At 47.9% G+C, this 19003-nt stretch overlaps 1 protein-coding gene across 1 annotated transcript in view; it reads right to left on the minus strand.

The window, feature by feature from the left end:
- The window catches only part of TMED9 (transmembrane p24 trafficking protein 9), a 30950-nt gene extending 13482 nt beyond the window's left edge, over window positions 1-17468 (minus strand). The window contains exon 1 of the mRNA XM_029583710.1: window positions 17258-17468. Coding sequence (XP_029439570.1) covers window positions 17258-17381 — 124 coding nt within the window. The 5' untranslated portion in view covers window positions 17382-17468. The remainder of the gene's footprint in view (window positions 1-17257) is intronic.
- Window positions 17469-19003: the final 1535 nt, after the last annotated feature.

Here is a 19003-nt window from a genome sequence, read left to right on the forward strand (position 1 = left end):
TTGATCCAGCGAGCTATGGTAGCCTGCAACGCTGGTTCGCCCTGTCTCCTTCCACTGTGAAGAACAAACAAATGGTCCGTCTTGTGCACCGCTTCTGAAAGTTCCAGATAACGCATCAAAAACCTGACGTTTAAATGGCGGAGGCGGCAGCATTCTTCCATGTCCTTGTGCCATTCTAGGGATGGCACGAAATGGACTGATTCATATGAAACTCAGACTACCTTGGGCAAAAAGGATGGAACAGTACAAAGTTGTAATGCTCCTGGGGTCATCCGGAGGAATGGTTCCCTACTCGACAATGTCTGCAGTTCAGATGCTACAAGCCAAGCATATCACCATCAGGCACACAATTTTCAGGGTTAACAGGTGTAAGGACAGTCTGGGTAGAGGCCAAATAGAGGGCCCTACTAAAAACTCCAATACTAGAATAAGATTCCACAAGGGGACTGGCCACCATAGGGGTGGCCAGAGGTGCTTTTACCCCTTTTAGAAAATGGGTCATGTCCGGATGTGCCGACAGGCGGGTTCTGTTCACCTCACCTCTGAAACAGGAGAGTGCCGCTACCTGGACCTTCAAGGAGTTAAGGGACAATCCTTTATTCAAGCTATCCTGTAAAAATTACAGAACCAGAGGGATTTTGGGCGTCCGAGGGGCAACACCATGTTCCTTGCACCAGGCCTCAAATATTCTCCAGACCCGCACATAGCTAAGGACGTTGAGAACTCCGTACTCTGAGCAAGGTGGTAATTACTGCTGCCAAATATCCCCGCTTCATGAGGCAAGCCCACTCACAGGCCAAACTGTAAGACAAAATTGAGTCAGATCCTCGTGAAGGACCGGACCTTGCTGGAGCAGGTCCCTGTATGGTGGGAGGTACAGGGGGGCCTCCACGAGAGGTTTCCGCATGTCTGCATACCTCAGGCACCTGAGCAAATCCGGAGCCACTAGAAGGACTAATCCAGTGGCACTTGATCCTATGAAATACCCTGCTCAAAAGTGGCCACGGAGGAAAGGCATATATTAAGTCCTCTTCTGGTCAGGTTTGAACAAGTGCATCAATCCCCAGGGACCACTGATCTCTTCTGCGACTGGAGAATTGGGAAACCTTCGCATTGTGAGATGTGGCCAGCAGGTTGATGGATGGGAGTCCCCAGCGATCTACCAGCAGCTGAAATGCTCTGGCTGACAACATCCATTCTCCTGGATCCAGATTCTCCCTACTTAGAAAGTCTGCTCTGATGTTTTTTCCTGTGATGTGCGAGGCCGAGATCATCTGTAGATTCAATTCCACCCATTCCATAAGGAGATCTCTCTCTCGAGACACTTGCTGGCTCTTGGTTCCTCCCTGGAGGTTGATGTAGGCTACCACTGTTGCATTGCTGTTAAGTTCACTTGGAGAATGGCCACTGCCATTAGTAATGGTTGCATGGAATAGACTTGGTTTTTGGGTACTTGCCAGGTTCTTGTGGCCTGGATTGGCCACTGTTGGAGGCAGGATGCTGGGCTTGATGGACCCTTGGTCTGACCCAGTATGGCATTTTCTTATGTTCTTATTGTCCGACATGCGGACCTCCTGCCCCTGGAGCAAGTGGCTGAACTGTAGACATGCCAATCTGACTGGCTTCCAGGCGGTTGATGTTCCAGAACGCTTCTTCCTTGGTCCAATGTTCCTGGGCTGTCAGTTCCTCACAGTGAGCTCCCCAACCCCGGAGGCTCACATCTGTCGTGAGGACCAGCCAGTTCAGTGGTTACAGGTGTATACCCTTGCCCAGGTGAGCTTCCTAAAGTCACCATTAGAGCCAAGAACATACTTTCATTGGCAGGTGGAGGCGAATCGAATAGTTTTGAGACAGCGGGTTCCAACATGACAGCAGGGGGGCGTTGAAGTGGCCGCATGTGTGCTCTCGCCCACGGTACTACCTCCAGGGTTGATGCCATCAGAGGACCTGAAAATAGCTCCACACCTTGGGGCGTATCGTGTTCATCAACCAACGCACTTGGAATATCAACTTCCTTATCCGCGAAGGCGGGAGGAAGAACTTGCCCTGCTTGATGTCGAACCGGACTCCCATAGATTCCAAGGACTGGGAGGGCTTGAGGCTGCTTTTGTCCATATTTACAACCCAAACAAGATTGTGAAGCAAGGACGTCACCCTGCTGGTCACTAGAGACTCTTCCCATGACTTTGCCCGGATCAACCAGTCATCCAAGTACAGGTGCACTAGAATTCAGTGCCACCGCTACGACTACCATAATCTTGGAAAATTTTCTAGGGGTAGTGGCCAGGCTGAAGGACAGTGCCCGGAACTGATAATGGCGACCAAGTAACACAAACCCTGACGTTCTTGCCGGATTGGAATTTGAAGGTAGGCCTCGGAGAGGTCCAGGGTTGTTAGGAACTCTCCCACTTGTACGGCCATTACCACGGAGCGCAGAGTTTCCTGCGGAAATGAATTACCCTTAAGTGTCAGCTGATATTAGAGGTTCAGAATGGGGCGAGAAGAACCCTCCTTCTTGGGTACAATGAAATAGATGGAATAATGCCCAGTATTTTCCTAGGGCGCAGGTACTGGAATTATAGCCCTCAATTTGAGAAGCCTTATCAAGGTAGACTCCACTGCCTGCTTCTTGTGCTGGAAGCGGCAAGGAGATATCATGAACATATCCCAAGGAATGCTGTGAAACTCCAGTGCGTATCCTTCTCGTATGACATCCAGTACCCATTTGTCCGATGTGATCTTGACCTGCCGCTGGTAGAAGAGGTATAATCAATCCCCTATCTCCTCGTTCTGTGGCTAGGTCAGCAAATCTTCATTAGGGAGGTTCAGGCCGAACCTGAACCCAAACCTGCCCCTCTCTTGGGCTGTCGGCTCCGAAAGGACTGAGACCTCCCCGAGGACAGAGGCCTCTGAAATGGAGCGTTTCATAGGGCCAAAAGCATTGTATGCCCCTGGATCGACCACTCATAGGTGAGGGGTGCTGTGACTGCTTTCTCTTATCTTCTGGTAGCCGGGACACTGAAGATTCACCCCACCTACTGGCCAACTTTCCAATTCACTTCCGAAGAGGAGTGATCCATTAAAGGGCTTCTTTGTGAGGTTTGCCTTAGAGGTTGTGTCTGCTGACCAATTTCGCAGGTATAGCGATCTCTGGCCGCTATTGCTGAAACCACTCCTCTGGCCGAGGTATGGACTAGGCCAGAGCCCACTTCAGGTAAAAAGGCAGCAGCAGGCTCCATAGCTTCTCTGGAATACGCCCGAGTCATCCACCTCTCTAGAGAGGAGCAGGCATGAGCAAGCCACAAGGACACAGCAGGAAGCATTCTATAAAATCATTGCCGTCCCATCAAAGGCTTGCTTATGGATGGGCTCCATCCACCTATCATGCAAATCCTTTAAAGCCACTCCTCCCTCCACTGGGATAGTTGTTCACTTTGAAACAGACAGACCAGCACATCCACTTTAGGAAAGCACAGGCGTTCTCTCGCCGCCACATCCAATGAGTATAGAGCTTAATGCTCGACCACCTTTAAAACCCACTTCAAGGGCATCCCATTCCAGGTCAATCAACTCCTGGATGGCTTCCAGTACTGGAAACTAGCAAGAGACTTTCCATAGAGACAACAGAATGGGATTCTTCTTAGGATCTGTCATGGAGTTTGCCCCAGGAACTCCCAGTGTCCTCAGTCTGGGAAACCTGGGCCAGCAATTCATCTCTATGAAAAAAAGTTACATGGACCGATATGGTTTAAACCTGGAGGGATTTCTCCATCTTCCAAGAAATCTGGATGCCCTTCTTTGTCCGAGCTGTCTGAGTCTCTGCCAGAACACCTTTGGTGAGGCAAGCCATGTGTCAAGGTCTGCCAATAGGGCTGGGAGAGGGAGGCCTTACCGGCTGTTCCGTCCGGACAGGGGCAAGTAAAGCAGATTGCGCCTGTACGAAGGCTTGAAGGCACTGAAAACTTTCCACCCAAGAGAAAGCCACGGGGTCCATACCTAACCCAGGAAGAACTGGAGTAGGTGCCACAGAAATTCCCTCTCCTATAGAAGACCCAGCCTCAGGATTATTCAGATCAGGGGTGCTTCTGGTTAAGGTTGTGGCTGACCCATCCTCAGAATGGGAAGAACCGGGCAGAAAATCAATATCTGTCAACTTACAATTCAATCCCGAGTCTTCCCGGAAAATCATTTAACATATTAGCTCCCTTAAGGGCATAAGGGATGTCATGCTAGGTCAGACCAAGGTCCATCAAACCCAGCATTCTGTTTCTAACAGTGGCCATGCCAGATTGCAAATACTTAGATCTCAAAGCAGATCCATTTCTTGTTGCTTACTCCCAGAGACAGCAATACATTTCCCTTACCTACCTGGCTAATAATGCTTTTTGGCTTTTCCTCCAGGAAGCTGTCTAAACCTATAACAAAGCCTGCTATTCTAGTCGCCTTGACCACATCCTCCGACAACAGCTTGATTGTGCACAGAGTAAAAAAGGACCCCCTGCAATACTTTAGGTCTGTGATATATCAGGCTGATGAAAAGCTACTTTTTTTGGTTATATTTATAAATGTTTAAGTGTCTTAGTTTATATATTTAATTTATTTATTTGCTTTTGTATACCGACATTCGTTGGGGTACATCACATCAGTTTACATGTTGGCATGGAAAAATAGTAGGACGAGGATCCTACTATTCAATATATTGATTCAATATATTTATTATATTGTTTACTGTAACCCACTGAGCTCTGTGGATCAGCAGATATAAATTTTATAATAAACATTTGTTTTCAATCTGCTGGTGGTTGGTACATAAAGGATGGTTCTCTCTTTACTACTCATGATTTTATGGAAACTTTTCCAAGCTGAGCTTTAGCCTGTGGAGCCCCTCGTCGTAGGGGAGCTTTAAACTGTCTGCTCTACAGGGTCTGTACGTTTACTTATTCTTTTTAATCTATTTCTCTCTCCCCTGACCACACTGATTCAGAGTCTGGGTTTTACTAGTTATTTTTATGCACACGATGTTCAGATCCTTGCCAGCTGGGTCGTTAGTTCTGCGGATCCTTTGGCTGCTTTTAACCTTTCTCTTATAGAAGTAGCTCATAGGACTTACATTGTTTAAGGCAGAAATTATGTGGTTTGTGATAAGACAAACACCCATTCCTCTTCCACATATGGTGGGAATCCCTATTCCAGACTTAGCTGTGACTTGATTTCTCATTTCTAACCAGTTACAGAAATCTTATTTCTCCTGTGATTCATTAGATGGCTCCAACCATTCACACCTAAAACTTCTTACTTGTTCCTTGATACTTTGGGAACTATAATAATCAGTTTGGCTATTTCAGAGATTAACCTCCAACCAGATCAGGCGAAGACAAACTGTTCAGAATCAATAAGATAAAATGTGATCAGTCACATCCTTCATTGGCTTCCAGTTTATTGGCATGTGAGGCCTTTCAGTTTGGAAGCACCTCCTAGTCCATCACGTATACTTCGATCTTCGCAGACTTTTTGCTTTTCCCATCCCATCTTTGTTGGTTCCTTGCTTTTGGAACACTCCACCGTACAACTCCTTGTGACAAAGTCTGTTTGAAATTCAGAAAGCTTCTCTCTTTTCCAGGGCTTTTTCTGACTTTTCTTAACTCGTTTCATTTCATATGGCCATTGTCATAATTACTGTCATTTTATTCTGAATTTGTCTGTTTACTGAATCCCTTATATTTGATTTAATGTTAATTTCACGAAGTATTTGTTTACATTTTTCTGCTCATTTTATCCAGTCTGTCCTTCCATGTTTCTTGGTTATTTTATGCATTTGTTTGTTTTTAAAATTTATTTTACACTTAATATTTTATAGTATAGTTTTTTACCTTACTATGTACATCACTGATTTAATTATAAGAAATACAGACCATCAAAAAATAAATTGAAGCCATTCCATCCCCTTTATATATTTGTCGCTCTAAAACAGAGAGACTCGCAGGAGGAGAGGAGCGAGCAAGCCCCCCCAATCGGCCCGACGGAGATAGCGAGGAGTCGGCATTTAGAGGAGTTGGAGGAGCAATGGAGGGATTGGCTACCTCCACTCCGTTACCCCAAAGAGCTTTGCCGGCGCGGGACAACGTGGGAGAAACAGCACTCCAAGAATTACAAACAAAACCTGTATTTTCTCTTCAAAAGCCTCCTGTGGTTACTTTAGACACTTTATGGAATGCACTGGTTTCAATCGAATCTGCAGTTACTACTTTGAAACAGGCCTTTCTAGATTCTAATAAAAGAGGTTTAAATATTGAAAAAGTGGTAAAAGTTCAACAGGAAAAGGTGGAGAAACTTGAGGAAAAGATCACTAAAATGGGAAAAGTAGAAGAGACCTTAATAAAAGCTGAGGTGAATGATGGAAGAAAATTTGAAAGCATAGAAAATTCACTCTATTTAAACCTCCGATTTGTGAACTTTCCTGTGGTGAAGAGATTAAATCCAGTTGAAATGTTAAAGGAATATATGTTAGAATCTTTAAAGATACCTAAAGAAATTACACCGATGGTTACAAAAGCTTTTTTTGTTTCCAAGAAATCTGTGATAGCTACGGGAGAAGAAGAGGAAGCACAACATTCTTTACAGCAATCCCTGAATACCACTGATTTGATTGAGACATCATTACACTCTGAGATTAAGACAAGAGGAACATTATTGGCTACTTTTGCCTTTGAACAAGATAGAAATCTTGTTTTAAAGTTTTTCTTTAGAAATAGAGCTGCTCAATATTATGGTCAATCGGTGTGGATATATCCAGATATTGTTCGTTCAACGCAAGAGCGTAGGAGAAAGTTTTTGCTTATGAGATTAGAAGCCCAAAACCTTGGCACTAGTATTATGTTGAGATACCCTTGCAAATGTCTTCTGAGATATCGGGATAAATATATTTTTTACGAACCTGATCAATTAAGGGGGTTCTTAGATGGAAAAAGTGGTAGTGCTGCATCCTAAGTAAGAAATTAGGGGAAGTGCTTCTCAATGTCGGTTTATTCCCAATAATGTTGTAATACATAGTAAATAGAGCTTCGTTATTGCCTATGTACATTTTGCCCCTATATTTCCTTAGATTAGAGATCTGAGATTATTCTGTATTATTGCTGGACTTTTTTTTTCCTTTGTGTATAATTTGAAAGGATCTCTTAATACTTGTTTGATATATGAGGTAAATATATCTGAAAATTGCATAAATAAAAAATTTAAAAAAAATATATATATATATATTTGTCGCTCTCCTCTAAATTTTCTAATTAAGAACACAAGAAGTTGCCATACTGGGTCAGACCAAGGGTCCATCAAGCCCAGCATCCTGTTTTCAAGATACAAGTAGCCAAACACTAAGAAGATCCCATGCTACTAATGCCAGTAATAGCAGTGGCTATTCCCTAAGTCAGCTTGACTAATAGCAGTATATGGACTTCTCCAAGAACATGTCCAAACCTTTTTTAAACAACTACACTAAATGCCTAAACAATAAAATTGCATGGTCTGTTTTCATATGGGAATTTGTAGTGCAAAATAATTTTTATATGAGAATTCTTTTGGAAATTATTAAAGTTTTTATATACAAATTTGTTGCCATCAAATCCTGAGCCCTTACATGCCTGGCCCTTTTCTCAGCTCTTTTTATTTATATTTAATGTTTGTGTATTATCAGCATTTTTCCCACTGGCGATTTCTTCATGCACTTCTCTTGCTCTCGGGCCCTATAACCTCTGAACCGGTCACAGCATTTCCTGCTCTAAAACAGTCTACACCCGCTATGCCTTAGAAGTAACTCTGTTGCCTATATATTTAACACATTTATACACTGTTTCACCAATGCATAATTGAACGAAGCGGTTTACAATAATTTCACAAAAATCAAAAATGAAAATAAAAAAATAGAGAGAAAATAAACAAATTAAAATAAAAATAAATAAAAATTATAATAGAATAAAAGTACAATTAACGTCATGATCAATAACAAAAATATACTATAATAGAATCAATATCTTTAACCACTATCTTACAAATAAGAAATAGAAAAACAAGTAGTAATTAAACATAATAAATTTTCATACATAGAAAGATCCAAAATGAGGCAGTTTCTAAGTTGCCAAATGCTTCTTTAAAAAAGTAGGTTTTTAGGGCTGTTTTGAATTCTTTCCTATTATATATTTGTCTTAGGAAGTCCGGTAAAGCATTCCACATAATAGGTCCGGCAACGGAAAAGGCCCTTTGTCTTGTGACGTTTAAAGCTGCCTTTTTTACTGCAGGGACTTCCAATAAATTTGATTTTCTTTCATACTTTGATAGGTTTGATATTTTCATTTCATCTCCTATTTTAGATTATTCAATTCTTTATTTTCATTGCAAGGTTCCTTTGACTACCTATTTTTCTACACATATATTTCCTTTAAAACCTTTTTGTATCACCCGGTTTCCCCGGACTCTTGTATTACTTTTTAACTCATAACGGGTTTCACTTTCCCTCATGCATCATGCCATCTGTTTGTAAATTCTCTTTTGTATCCTGGTATCTCAACCTCCTGCTCATATTGCCTATGCTACGTTAGGTATTTACACCCTTCCTGTGTGTTCTTTTCACTTCTGTTTTCTTACATCTTGAACCGGCTATTCCGCTCTTTGCATTATAGCTAGTCAGAGGGACATCTGCGCAAAAGCAGCATCCTCCCTAGCCGTCACATCCAACCAGTTTTGCTTGGGAAAGGCGTGCAAAGATGACCATGTCACTGCTCAGCAAATTTCAGCAGGCAACAAATGAAGCACTACCTATAACACCGCTGAGCCCTGGTGGAATGCGGTCTAATCTGCTTCGTTAAGCTACATCAGCAGCCACATAGGCTGCTGTAATGACCTCCTTAACCCAGCGGGCAATCATTGCCCACGTTGCTGGTGCTCCCTATTTATCCCCACCATGCAGCACGAACAGGCAGAGACTTCTGAACAGTCTATCACCTCCAAATAGTGCAGTAAGTGATGCTTAACGACCAAGGAGCACAAAAGGCAGTACTCAGCTTCAGCTCTGTCCCTATGCAAGGCAGGCAGAGAAAGGGACTGATTCAAATGAAAGTCCAAAACCACATTGTGCAAAAAGAAAGGGTCAGTCCCAAAGTTGAACTGCACCAGGAGAAAAGGCTCACAGCAAGAAAAAGCCTGCAGCTCAGAGACCAAACAGATTATTACTAGAAAAACTGTCTTCAAAGTAAGCAGCTGCAAGGAAAGAGTTCACAGTGGTTGAAAAGATGGACTTGCTAAGAAATTGAGAACCAAGTTAAGATCCACAAAGGAACCAGAAGCCGCAACAGGGGATAAGAACATAAGAAAATGCCATACTGGGTCAGACAAAGGGTCCATCAAGCCCAGCATCCTGTCTCCAACAGTGGCCAATCCAGGCTGAAGATGATTAACTCCCTGCAAGAAACGGAACATGTCCGGATGGGAAGTCAAAGGTCCTCCACTGACTCTTCCCTTGTATCAAGCTAGTGCTGCAACTCGAACCTTCAAGGTATTAAGGGCCACACCCTTAAGCAAGCTGTCCTGTAAAAATTCCAAAATCAAAGAAATATCCACCTTGAGCGGTTGAGTACCTAGCTCAGAACATCAGGCCTCAAAGACCCCCCAAACTAACATAAGCTAGAAAAAGTAGAAAATTTCTGAGCCTTAAAAAAAGTGGAAATTACAGAAGGCGAATAATCAAAGATTAACTCCCTCCAGCCGAGATTTTACGAAACATTTAAAAACTTGAACTTGCTTTTACTTAATCTCTTTATTTTAACACTGTTTCTCGCACTCTTATTTTTAAAATTATCCAGATCGCCCGAGCCTGTAGCCATTCGGCGAACCATAGGCATGCCAAACAAACCATTTGTGCCTGTAGTCTGTTGCTGTTCCACTGCCACTCCACAACATGCCAGTGCCCCTGCACCAACAACTCCTGAGAGTGAGCCCTCCAGCCCTGGAGGCTTGCATCTGTCATGAGTACCAAGCAATCCAGTGCCATTAGGAGAATTCCTTTCCTGAGATGGTCCATGTGTAACCACCAGACCAACTAGGATGTCACCTCTAATAGAAGGAGCAGCCTCACTGCATACTTCTGCGACTGCAGACTCCATCAGGAAATCAAGGTGCTCTGAAGAGGATACACGTGCCCTCACCCAGGGAATCACTTATAATGTGGTAGCCATCAACCCCAGGACCTGCAGGTAAGACCACACATCGGACGAACAAGCTCCACAGGGATCGGACTCACAGCATTGAGAGGATCCAAGACTTCCCCAGTGTCTGAGACAGCTGTAATTTGCTCTTGGCCAGAGTCACCACCGAGCCTAGTTCCCGTAGCAAGGACGCCACCCTACAGGAGACACAAAGACTCTCTTCCAATGTCTTGGCTTGAATCAACCAGTCATCCAAGGTAGAGGTGAATTAGAATGCCCTTTTTGCGAAGGGCCGCCACTACTATGACCTTGGAAAAGGTCATAGGTGCTGTGGCTAGTCCGAAAGGCAAGGCCTGAAACTGGTAATGACGATCCAGGATGGCAAACAGGAGGGACCACTGATGTTCCTGCCGGATGGGAATATGCAGATACACCTCCATCAGATCCAGAGACGTGAAGTACTCCCCCTGCTTGAAAGGAAAATTAGTTCTTACCTGATAATTTTCGTTCCTGTAGTACCACGGATCAGTCCAGACACCTGGGTTGTGACTCCGCACCAGCAGATGGAGACAGAGCAAAACTTGACGGGCTCCCTACATATAGTAAGGTGCCACCCACAGCCCCTCAGTCGAATGGAATGTCAAAGCAAAAACAAGTGCCCGACTAACTAACTATGAACTCCAATAGCCTTGCCAATTCATAACACACCCCTGGCTGGAAAACAGAAAACAACCAGAACCAGAGGCAAGCGGCTTTAAGCCAACGTTGAATAATGCAGTATTCGCAACTAAAATCAAAGACGAGCGGACTCTCCCTCTCTTCAGCGCAAACAGAACAGATGGGCGGGAGCCTGGACTGATCTGTGGTACTACAGGAACGAAAATTATCAGGTAAGAACTAATTTTCCTTTCCCTGTACGTACCCGGATCAGTCCAGACACCTGGGATGTACCAGAGCTAATTACCGAGGGTGGGAAGCAGAGTCCCCCGCTCTGAGAACACTCGCCCCAAAACCTTGAGACTCAGCCGCCTGGACATCCAGTCTGTAATGCCTAGTAAAAGTATGCAACGACTTCCAGGTCGCTGCTCTACAAATCTCCTGCGTGGACACCTGAGAAACCTCCGCCCAGGACGTTGCTTGCGCCCGAGTCGAATGAGCTCGAAGCCCTTTAGGCGTCACCTTGCCCTGCAGAAGATACGCCGAACCAATCGCCTCCTTGAGCCAACGCGCAATCGTGGCCCGCGAAGCCGCAGACCCCCTGCAAGACCCGGAACAGAGAACAAACAGGTGGTCGGAAACCCGGAAAGGATTGGTAACCTCCAGATAACGAAGTAGAATCCTGCGAACATCGAGTTTCCTTAGCTCTTTCGACCCCTTGTCCAGCTGATCCCCGGTCGAAAACCCCGGGAGGTCTACAGACTGATTTAGGTGAAAAGAGGAAACCACCTTGGGTAAAAAGGATGGAACAGTCCGCAGAGAAACTCCGGCCTCCGAAAATCGCAAAAAAGGTTCCCTACAAGACAGGGCCTGTAGTTCCGATACCCGACGAGCGGAAGTAATCGCGACCAGAAACACAGTCTTCAAGGTAAGATCCTTCAGGGTCGCCCGCTTGATAGGCTCAAACGGAGCTCCACACAGGGCGGACAGCACGCAATTCAAATTCCAGGATGGACAAGGATTCCGGATCGGGGGACGTAGATGTTTGGCCCCCCGAAGAAAACGCACCACATCTGGATGGGAAGCTAATGACAAGCCTTGGACCGTACTTCGAAGACAACCAAGCGCAGCTCTTTGGACCTTTAGGGTACTCCAGGACAGCCCCTTCGACAGACCCTCTTGAAGGAAAGCGAGGACCGACGGCACAGCCGGCCGTATAGGATCTACTTCGTGAGCACTACACCAGTCCTCGAAAACCGTCCAGACCCACATGTAGGTTAAGGACGTAGACTGCTTTCTAGCCCTCAACAAAGTAGCAATCACTGCCTCGGAGTACCCCTTAGTCCTCAAGCGTGCCAATTCAAACGCCAAGCCGCGAGACAAAAGTGATCCGCATCCTCCAAACCGACGGGTCCTTGACGAAGGATGGACGCGTCTCCGTGAAACCGAAGCGGAGCCTCCACCGCCAGCTGAATGAGGTCCGCAAACCACGGGCGCCGTGGCCATTCCGGCGCCACCAAGATCACTTCCCCCAAATGCAACTCGATTCGTCGTAGAACTTTGCCTATTAGAGGCCACGGGGGAAATACATATAGCAACACGTCCTTGGGCCAGGGAAGCACCAGCGCATCGACTCCTTCTGCGCCGCGCTCCCTCAGACGGCTGAAGAAACGCGGTGCCTTTGAGTTTTGAGCGGTGGCCATCAGATCCAGGTGTGGCTGTCCCCACCTGGCACAGATGAGACGATACGCTACCTCCGGTAACTCCCATTCTCCGGGATCCAGCCGATGGCGGCTGAGGAAGTCCGCCTGGACGTTGTCCACCCTGGCGATGTGGGACGCCGCTATACTGCCGAGGTGTTGCTCCGCCCAGGACATCAACTGACTCGCCTCCTCCGCCACTTGCTGGCTCCTCGTTCCTCCCTGCCGATTGATGTACGCCACCGTGGTCGCGTTGTCCGACAGAACCCGGACCGCCCGGCCCCGTATCCACGGGAGAAACGCTTGCAACGCCAACGCTACCGCCCTGGTCTCTAGCCGGTTGATGGACCACTGCGACTGCTGGCTCGACCACTGACCCTGTACCGAGCGGCCTCCACAGACCGCCCCCCAACCAAAGAGACTGGCGTCCGTTGTCACCACCGTCCACGTGGGCATGAGCAGAGACACCCCGCGCGTCAGATGGTCGGGAGAGAGCCACCAGTGCAGGCTGGCCCTGGCACGGACCGTGAGAGGCAACGGGCGATGAAACTCTTCCGAAACCAGCTTCCAGCGGGAAAGTAACGCTGATTGTAACAGTCGCAGATGAGCGAATGCCCAGGGGACCAAGGCGAGAGTCGACGCCATGGAACCCAAAACCATCAGGTAATTTCAGACCAGCGGGCACCGCATGGACAAAATGTCGTACCTGTCGCTGGACTTGACCACTCTCTCCTGGGTCAGAGACACCCTGGCCCTCTCGGTGTCGAACAGGGCTCCCAGGTACTCTAACCTCTGAGTAGGCTGTAGGTGACTCTTGGAAAGGTTGACTACCCAGCCGAGAGATCGTAAGAGCTGTAGGACCCTGGCAATTGCCTGCCGGCACTCGGCCTCTGACTTGGCCCGGATGAGCCAATCGTCTAGGTAAGGGTGCACTAGCAGCCCTTCCCTCCTGAGCTGGGCAGCCACCATCACCATGACCTTGGTGAAGGTGCGTGGAGCCGTGGCGAGACCGAAGGGAAGAGCCCGGAACTGATAATGTCTTCCCAGGATGCAAAACCTCAAATACCTGTGATATGCCGGCTGAATCCCGATGTGAAGGTACGCTTCCGTAAGGTCCAGAGAAGCCAGGAACTCGCCCGGACGAACCGCGGCCACTACCGAGCGGATCGTCTCCATCTTGAAACGCGGCACGCGCAGGCACCTGTTGACGCCTCTTAGGTCGAGAATGGGCCGGAACGTTCCGTCCTTCTTTGGGACCACGAAATAAATGGAGTACCTTCCCTCGCCCCGCTGACGTGGAGGGACAGGAGTGATGGCGCCCAGGTCTTCCAGGCGCCGGAGGGTGGTCCGGACAGCGGCGCGCTTGACGATGGCCTTGCAGGGAGAGACGAGGAACTTGTCGACCAGTTGCCGAACAAAATCTAACGCGTAACCGCATCTTATCACGCCGAGGACCCACTGGTCTGAAGTTATCTTGGTCCACTCCTCGTAAAACAATGTCAGCCTCGCTCCCACGTTTGGTACAAGGTCTGGAGGCTGTAACGAGGAATGAACCCTTCTCGTTTCATTGGGCCGACTTGGACCCCGAGCCTGACTAGGGTCCACCGGTTCTGTTGAACTTCTTCCCGCGAAAGGACTGAGACCATGAGGAAGATCTAGCAGAGCCCGATCGGTAGGCCTGGCCCGATCCCGTCGACCTCTGCGGCCTCTGGCGTCGATTGGTCCGGAAACGGCTTCTCGAGGAAAAGGACGACCGAGGTCTGGGCCTATCCTCTGGTAACTTAAAAGCCTTGTTCTCGCTCAGGAACTGCATCAGATCGTCCAACTGCTTACCAAACAGAAGCTTTCCCTTAAAAAGCAAGGAACCCAGGTGGGCCTTGGACGCCCCGTCCGCAGCCCAGTTACGGAGCCAAAGGAGACGGCGAGCCGAGACCGCCGACACCATTGCCCTGGCCGAGGTTCTCAGCAAGTCGTACATCGCATCTGCGCTGTAAGCAATCACCGCTTCCAAGTTATCTGCCTGAGACGCCTCCCCTGCGGAAAGGCCGGCATTTGCTTGGAGTGTTTGGGCCCAACGGAGCCCCACTCGCAGCGCAAAATTACTACATATAGCCGCTCGCACTCCCAGCGCGGACACTTCGAAGACCTTCTTTAATTGGACCTCCAGCTTCCTATCCTGGATATCCCTGAGCACAGTCGCGCCGGTGACTGGGATGGTGGAATTCTTTGTCACTGCAGACTCCGCCGCGTCCACCCGCGGGAGACGCAGCAGCTCCAGAACGTCCTCTGGGAGGGGATACAGTTTGTCTATGGCCTTACTCACCTTCAGCCCCAGTTCCGGGGTATCCCATTCCCGGAACAAGATATCAGAGGCCGAGAAGTGAAAAGGAAAGGCAACTGTAGGACCCGCCAGGCCCAACAACACCGGATCCATCTTGGCCCCTTGGCAGGACTCCACCGGTGGGGCTTCCACCCCGAGCTCGTCCAGTATAGCTGGGATAAGGGGAGAGAGTTCTTCCCGACGAAACAGGCGGACAACTTTAGGGTCATCTCCTTCTGACGCCTGCGGCCCCTTTCCGGCTCCCGGCTGGGCTGGCCCCTCCTCCTCGGGCCCTTCAGGGCCTTCTGGGGCTCCTGAAGCCGTGTCCTCCTCAGAGGAGGCGGTGGAAGCAGTATCCGAGCCCCGCCGATCGCCACGCGACGGCCTCTTCTCCCGAGGGGCGTCCCGGGGCCGAACTGTCCTCTTCCGGGGCTGGGAGCGTCCCTCCCTGCCCCCTGAAAGTTTTCCCGACTTTTGCTTCGATTTTTTGAACTTTGCCAATTTCTTAAGCAACAGCGTAAAATCTTTGGAAAAAGACCCCTCCGACCCCGAAGAGCACTCTGCAGCACTAAGGCTCTCTGAGCCACGGGGCCTCGGGGCCTCTCCCCCCGAATTCAGAGTCTGTGGCGACAGCGAGGGAGGCTGGGCGCCATCTTGGCTCGCCTTCCTCGTGGCCTCCCTCACGGAAGATAAAATGGCTTCCGTTCCCGCGCTAAGCGGGAACGGATCAAAAGACGCGGCCTCTAATGCTCTGACGCGCGGCGGCAAGCGGGCACCTCGCGATCGACCCCCCCCCCCCCCCCGAGACACAGTTGGTGCAGACCCCGTCCCGGGAAACCCCCGCGCGCGGCAGGCCGTCCCCCTCTGCATCCGCAGCCGGCGCAACGACAAGCGGAGGAGGAAAAAAAACCCTCAAAGCAGGCTCCCCCCCCCCCCCCCCCCGGTGAAGCGCCTCAACTGAACGACGAAGAGAGAGAGAGCCGGTGCCGCGAAAGAAACAAAGCCGCGAAAACTGCTTTTTTTTTTTTTTTAAACCAACTCCACTAACAACCTTTAGACCTCTCTTTTTTTATTATTATTTTTTTTTTTTAAATTATCCCTGACTGACTATCCCAAGCAACAAACCCTCAGGGATCCCAGACTGTGGGTGGACCTGCCCCATCTGCTGGAGACAGAGAAAGACTGAGGGGCTGTGGGTGGCGCCTTACTATATGTAGGGAGCCCGTTAAGTTTTGCTCTGTCTCCATCTGCTGGTGCGGAGTCACAACCCAGGTGTCTGGACTGATCCGGGTACGTACAGGGTACTGTCATTATGACAAAGCACATCATTCCCATCCTGAAATTTGACTCTATCAGTTGACACTCTTGAGATCCAGTATGGGCTAAAATGGCCCTTTTTTTTTTTACTTTTTTACTCACAGGCAATCCCTTGAAGGGAAATGCACATCCACCATCTGCTAGAGACAGAATACTGGTGCGCTGATGTCGGGGTGGGACTATATAACCGTGACATTAGCTTTTGCTCAGTCTCCATTTGCTGGCAGAAGTGCATAACCCATTTGTTGGGATTTACCTACCCGAACGCTTAGGAACAGAATTTCTGTATCTACCCCCTGACGCAGATAAACTTGAAACACGGCTCTGTTGGGAAAATCCACCGGACTAGTCAAATTCAGATTTGTTAACTTTTTTTTTTTTCAATTTTGTCGTTAACTTATTTTAAGCACCATTTGGATAGTAGAAGGACTAGGGGGCACTCCATGAAGTTAGCATGGGGCACATTTAAAACTAATCGGAGAAAGTTCTTTTTTACTCAACGCACAATTAAGCTCTGGAATTTGTTGCCAGAGGATGTGGTTAGTGCAGTTAGTGTAGCTGTGTTTAAAAAAGGATTGGATAAGTTCTTGGAGGAGAAGTCCATTACCTGCTATTAAGTTCACTTAGAGCATAGCCACTGCCATTAGCAATGGTTACATGGAATGGACTTAGTGTTTGGGTACTTGCCAGGTTCTTATGGCCTGGATTGGCCACTGTTGGAAACAGGATGCTGGGCTTGATGGACCCTTGGTCTGACCCAGTATGGCATTTTCTTATGTTTATAATTTAATTTCATCCCAACATTTAAGTCACCTTTCCGAAAGCGCATCAAGTCTTGTCAATTCCTTAAAGCAAGTGGCAAATTATGCCACAATTTAGGGCCAATAAACGTGATCGCCCTCATCCGTGTGGCCAGAAAAATGTGCTGGGCGCCTTCCCATTCACTCGCGCGCTGGGCGCCTGCTCGTCCTTCCCGCTTCATGCAGGACGGATACTTTTTACCCAAACGAAATCACCGCCCCCGCCTTTCCGTTCCTCTCTCAGACCTTGTCTACATCTGGAATATTCACCTATCACCATGGTCTCGTCGGGAATCTCCTCGATGAAGCATTTCTTCTCGGTCTCGCCGATGTGGAAGTAAAGACCGGAGACGAACGGAAAGCAGCCCGAGAGCAGAAGCAGCACCACAGCCATCACGCCCGACAACCGGAAGCCCCCCTCATGCCGCCGTCCGCCACGTACTCCTCCGCGCGCGCGCTCCCTCCAATCACCTTCCCCGCTATGCCGCAAAGACTTCTGGCTCTGCCCGCTCCCAACCGCCTGAGCAGTAAGGAACACCGAGCGGCCGGAAGTGACGTTTGCAGGCCGCTGTGAGGGGCGGAAAGAGCCCTGCAGTCCGGACCCTGAATGTTCCCAGGACCGACTGCAGCCTCCTGGGCTAGCCCGCGAGCTTCATTATAGCCTGAAATTAATAGTGATGGCCTAGCTTTAACCTTGCAAAATCTGACGACTCCTGCTGGCTCCTCGTGCCCGTTTCACTACTACTCAACACTTCTGTAGTCCTAATCGGACGTACGCAGCGCCATACAAAAAACATGTAACAAGACAGCCCCAGCTTAGGAGAGTTTACAGTCTAATGAGGACAAACATACACAGCAAAAGAGACTTGAGGAATTTTAGTTGTACCCTCTCGCTGTATTTAAATACCCTTTAAAGACCCACCTTTTTGAAGTTGCTTTTAAATTATAGGTCTGAATGTCTACTTTTAACCTCATTGACTTTATTTTCTTTTTAATCATGATCATGAGAACATAAGAAAATGCGATAATGGGTCAGACCAAGGGTCCATCAAGCCCAGCATCCTGTTTCCAACAGTGGCCAATCCAGGCCATAAGAACCTGGCAAGTACCCAAAAACTAAGTCTATTCCATGTTACCATTGCTAATGGCAATGCCAAGGCTAAGGCTCTTGTCCTGTGTATTTGTCATATTAGATTGTAAGCTCTATTGAGTTGTCTGATCTCAAAGATAGCCGGAAAATTAAGAGATTGCTAAAGGAAAGGATAATGGGCTATCGACAAGCTGGTGGGTTGCTGGACCCCAGGCAGCATGAATTCAATAGGGGAAGGTCCCATCACACAAATCTAATTGATTGTTTTGATTGGGTTACTTGAGAATTTATTTACTTAGATTTCAGCAAAGCTTTTGCTACAGTCCCACATCGACTTGTGAATAAAATGAGAACCAAGGTGGTGGCATGGATTACAAACCGGTGGATCGATGGGAGACAGAGTGTAATGGTAAATGGAACCTACTCTGAGTCGTGTTAAGCGGAGTGCCACAGTGATTGGTGTTGGGACCAGTTCTGTTCAATATCTTTGTGATTGACATTGTATAAGAGATAGAAGGTAAAGAATATCTATTTGCAGATGATACTAAAATCTGTAACAGAGTGGACATGCCTGACGGAGTAGAGAGAATGAAAAGTGATTTAAGAAAGCTTGAAGAGTGATCAAAGATTTGGCAGCTGGGATTCAATACCAAGAAGTACAAAGTCAACTGGGATGCAGTAATCCAAAAGAGCTGTATGTGATTTTTTTTTGGGGGGGGGGGGGGGTGAAAGAATGATGTGCAAGGACCAAAAGAGGGATCTTGGGTTGATAGTGTCTGGGGATCTGAAGATAGTGAAGCAATGTGACAAGGTGATAGCGAAAGCCAGAAGGTTGCTGGGCTGCATAGAGAGAGGAATAACCAATAAGAGAACAGAGGTGATAATGCCTTTATACAGGTCCTTGATGAGGCCTCAACTGGAGTAGT

Source organism: Rhinatrema bivittatum, chromosome 18 (assembly GCF_901001135.1).
Source record: "Rhinatrema bivittatum chromosome 18, aRhiBiv1.1, whole genome shotgun sequence".
NCBI lineage: Eukaryota > Metazoa > Chordata > Amphibia > Gymnophiona > Rhinatrematidae > Rhinatrema > Rhinatrema bivittatum.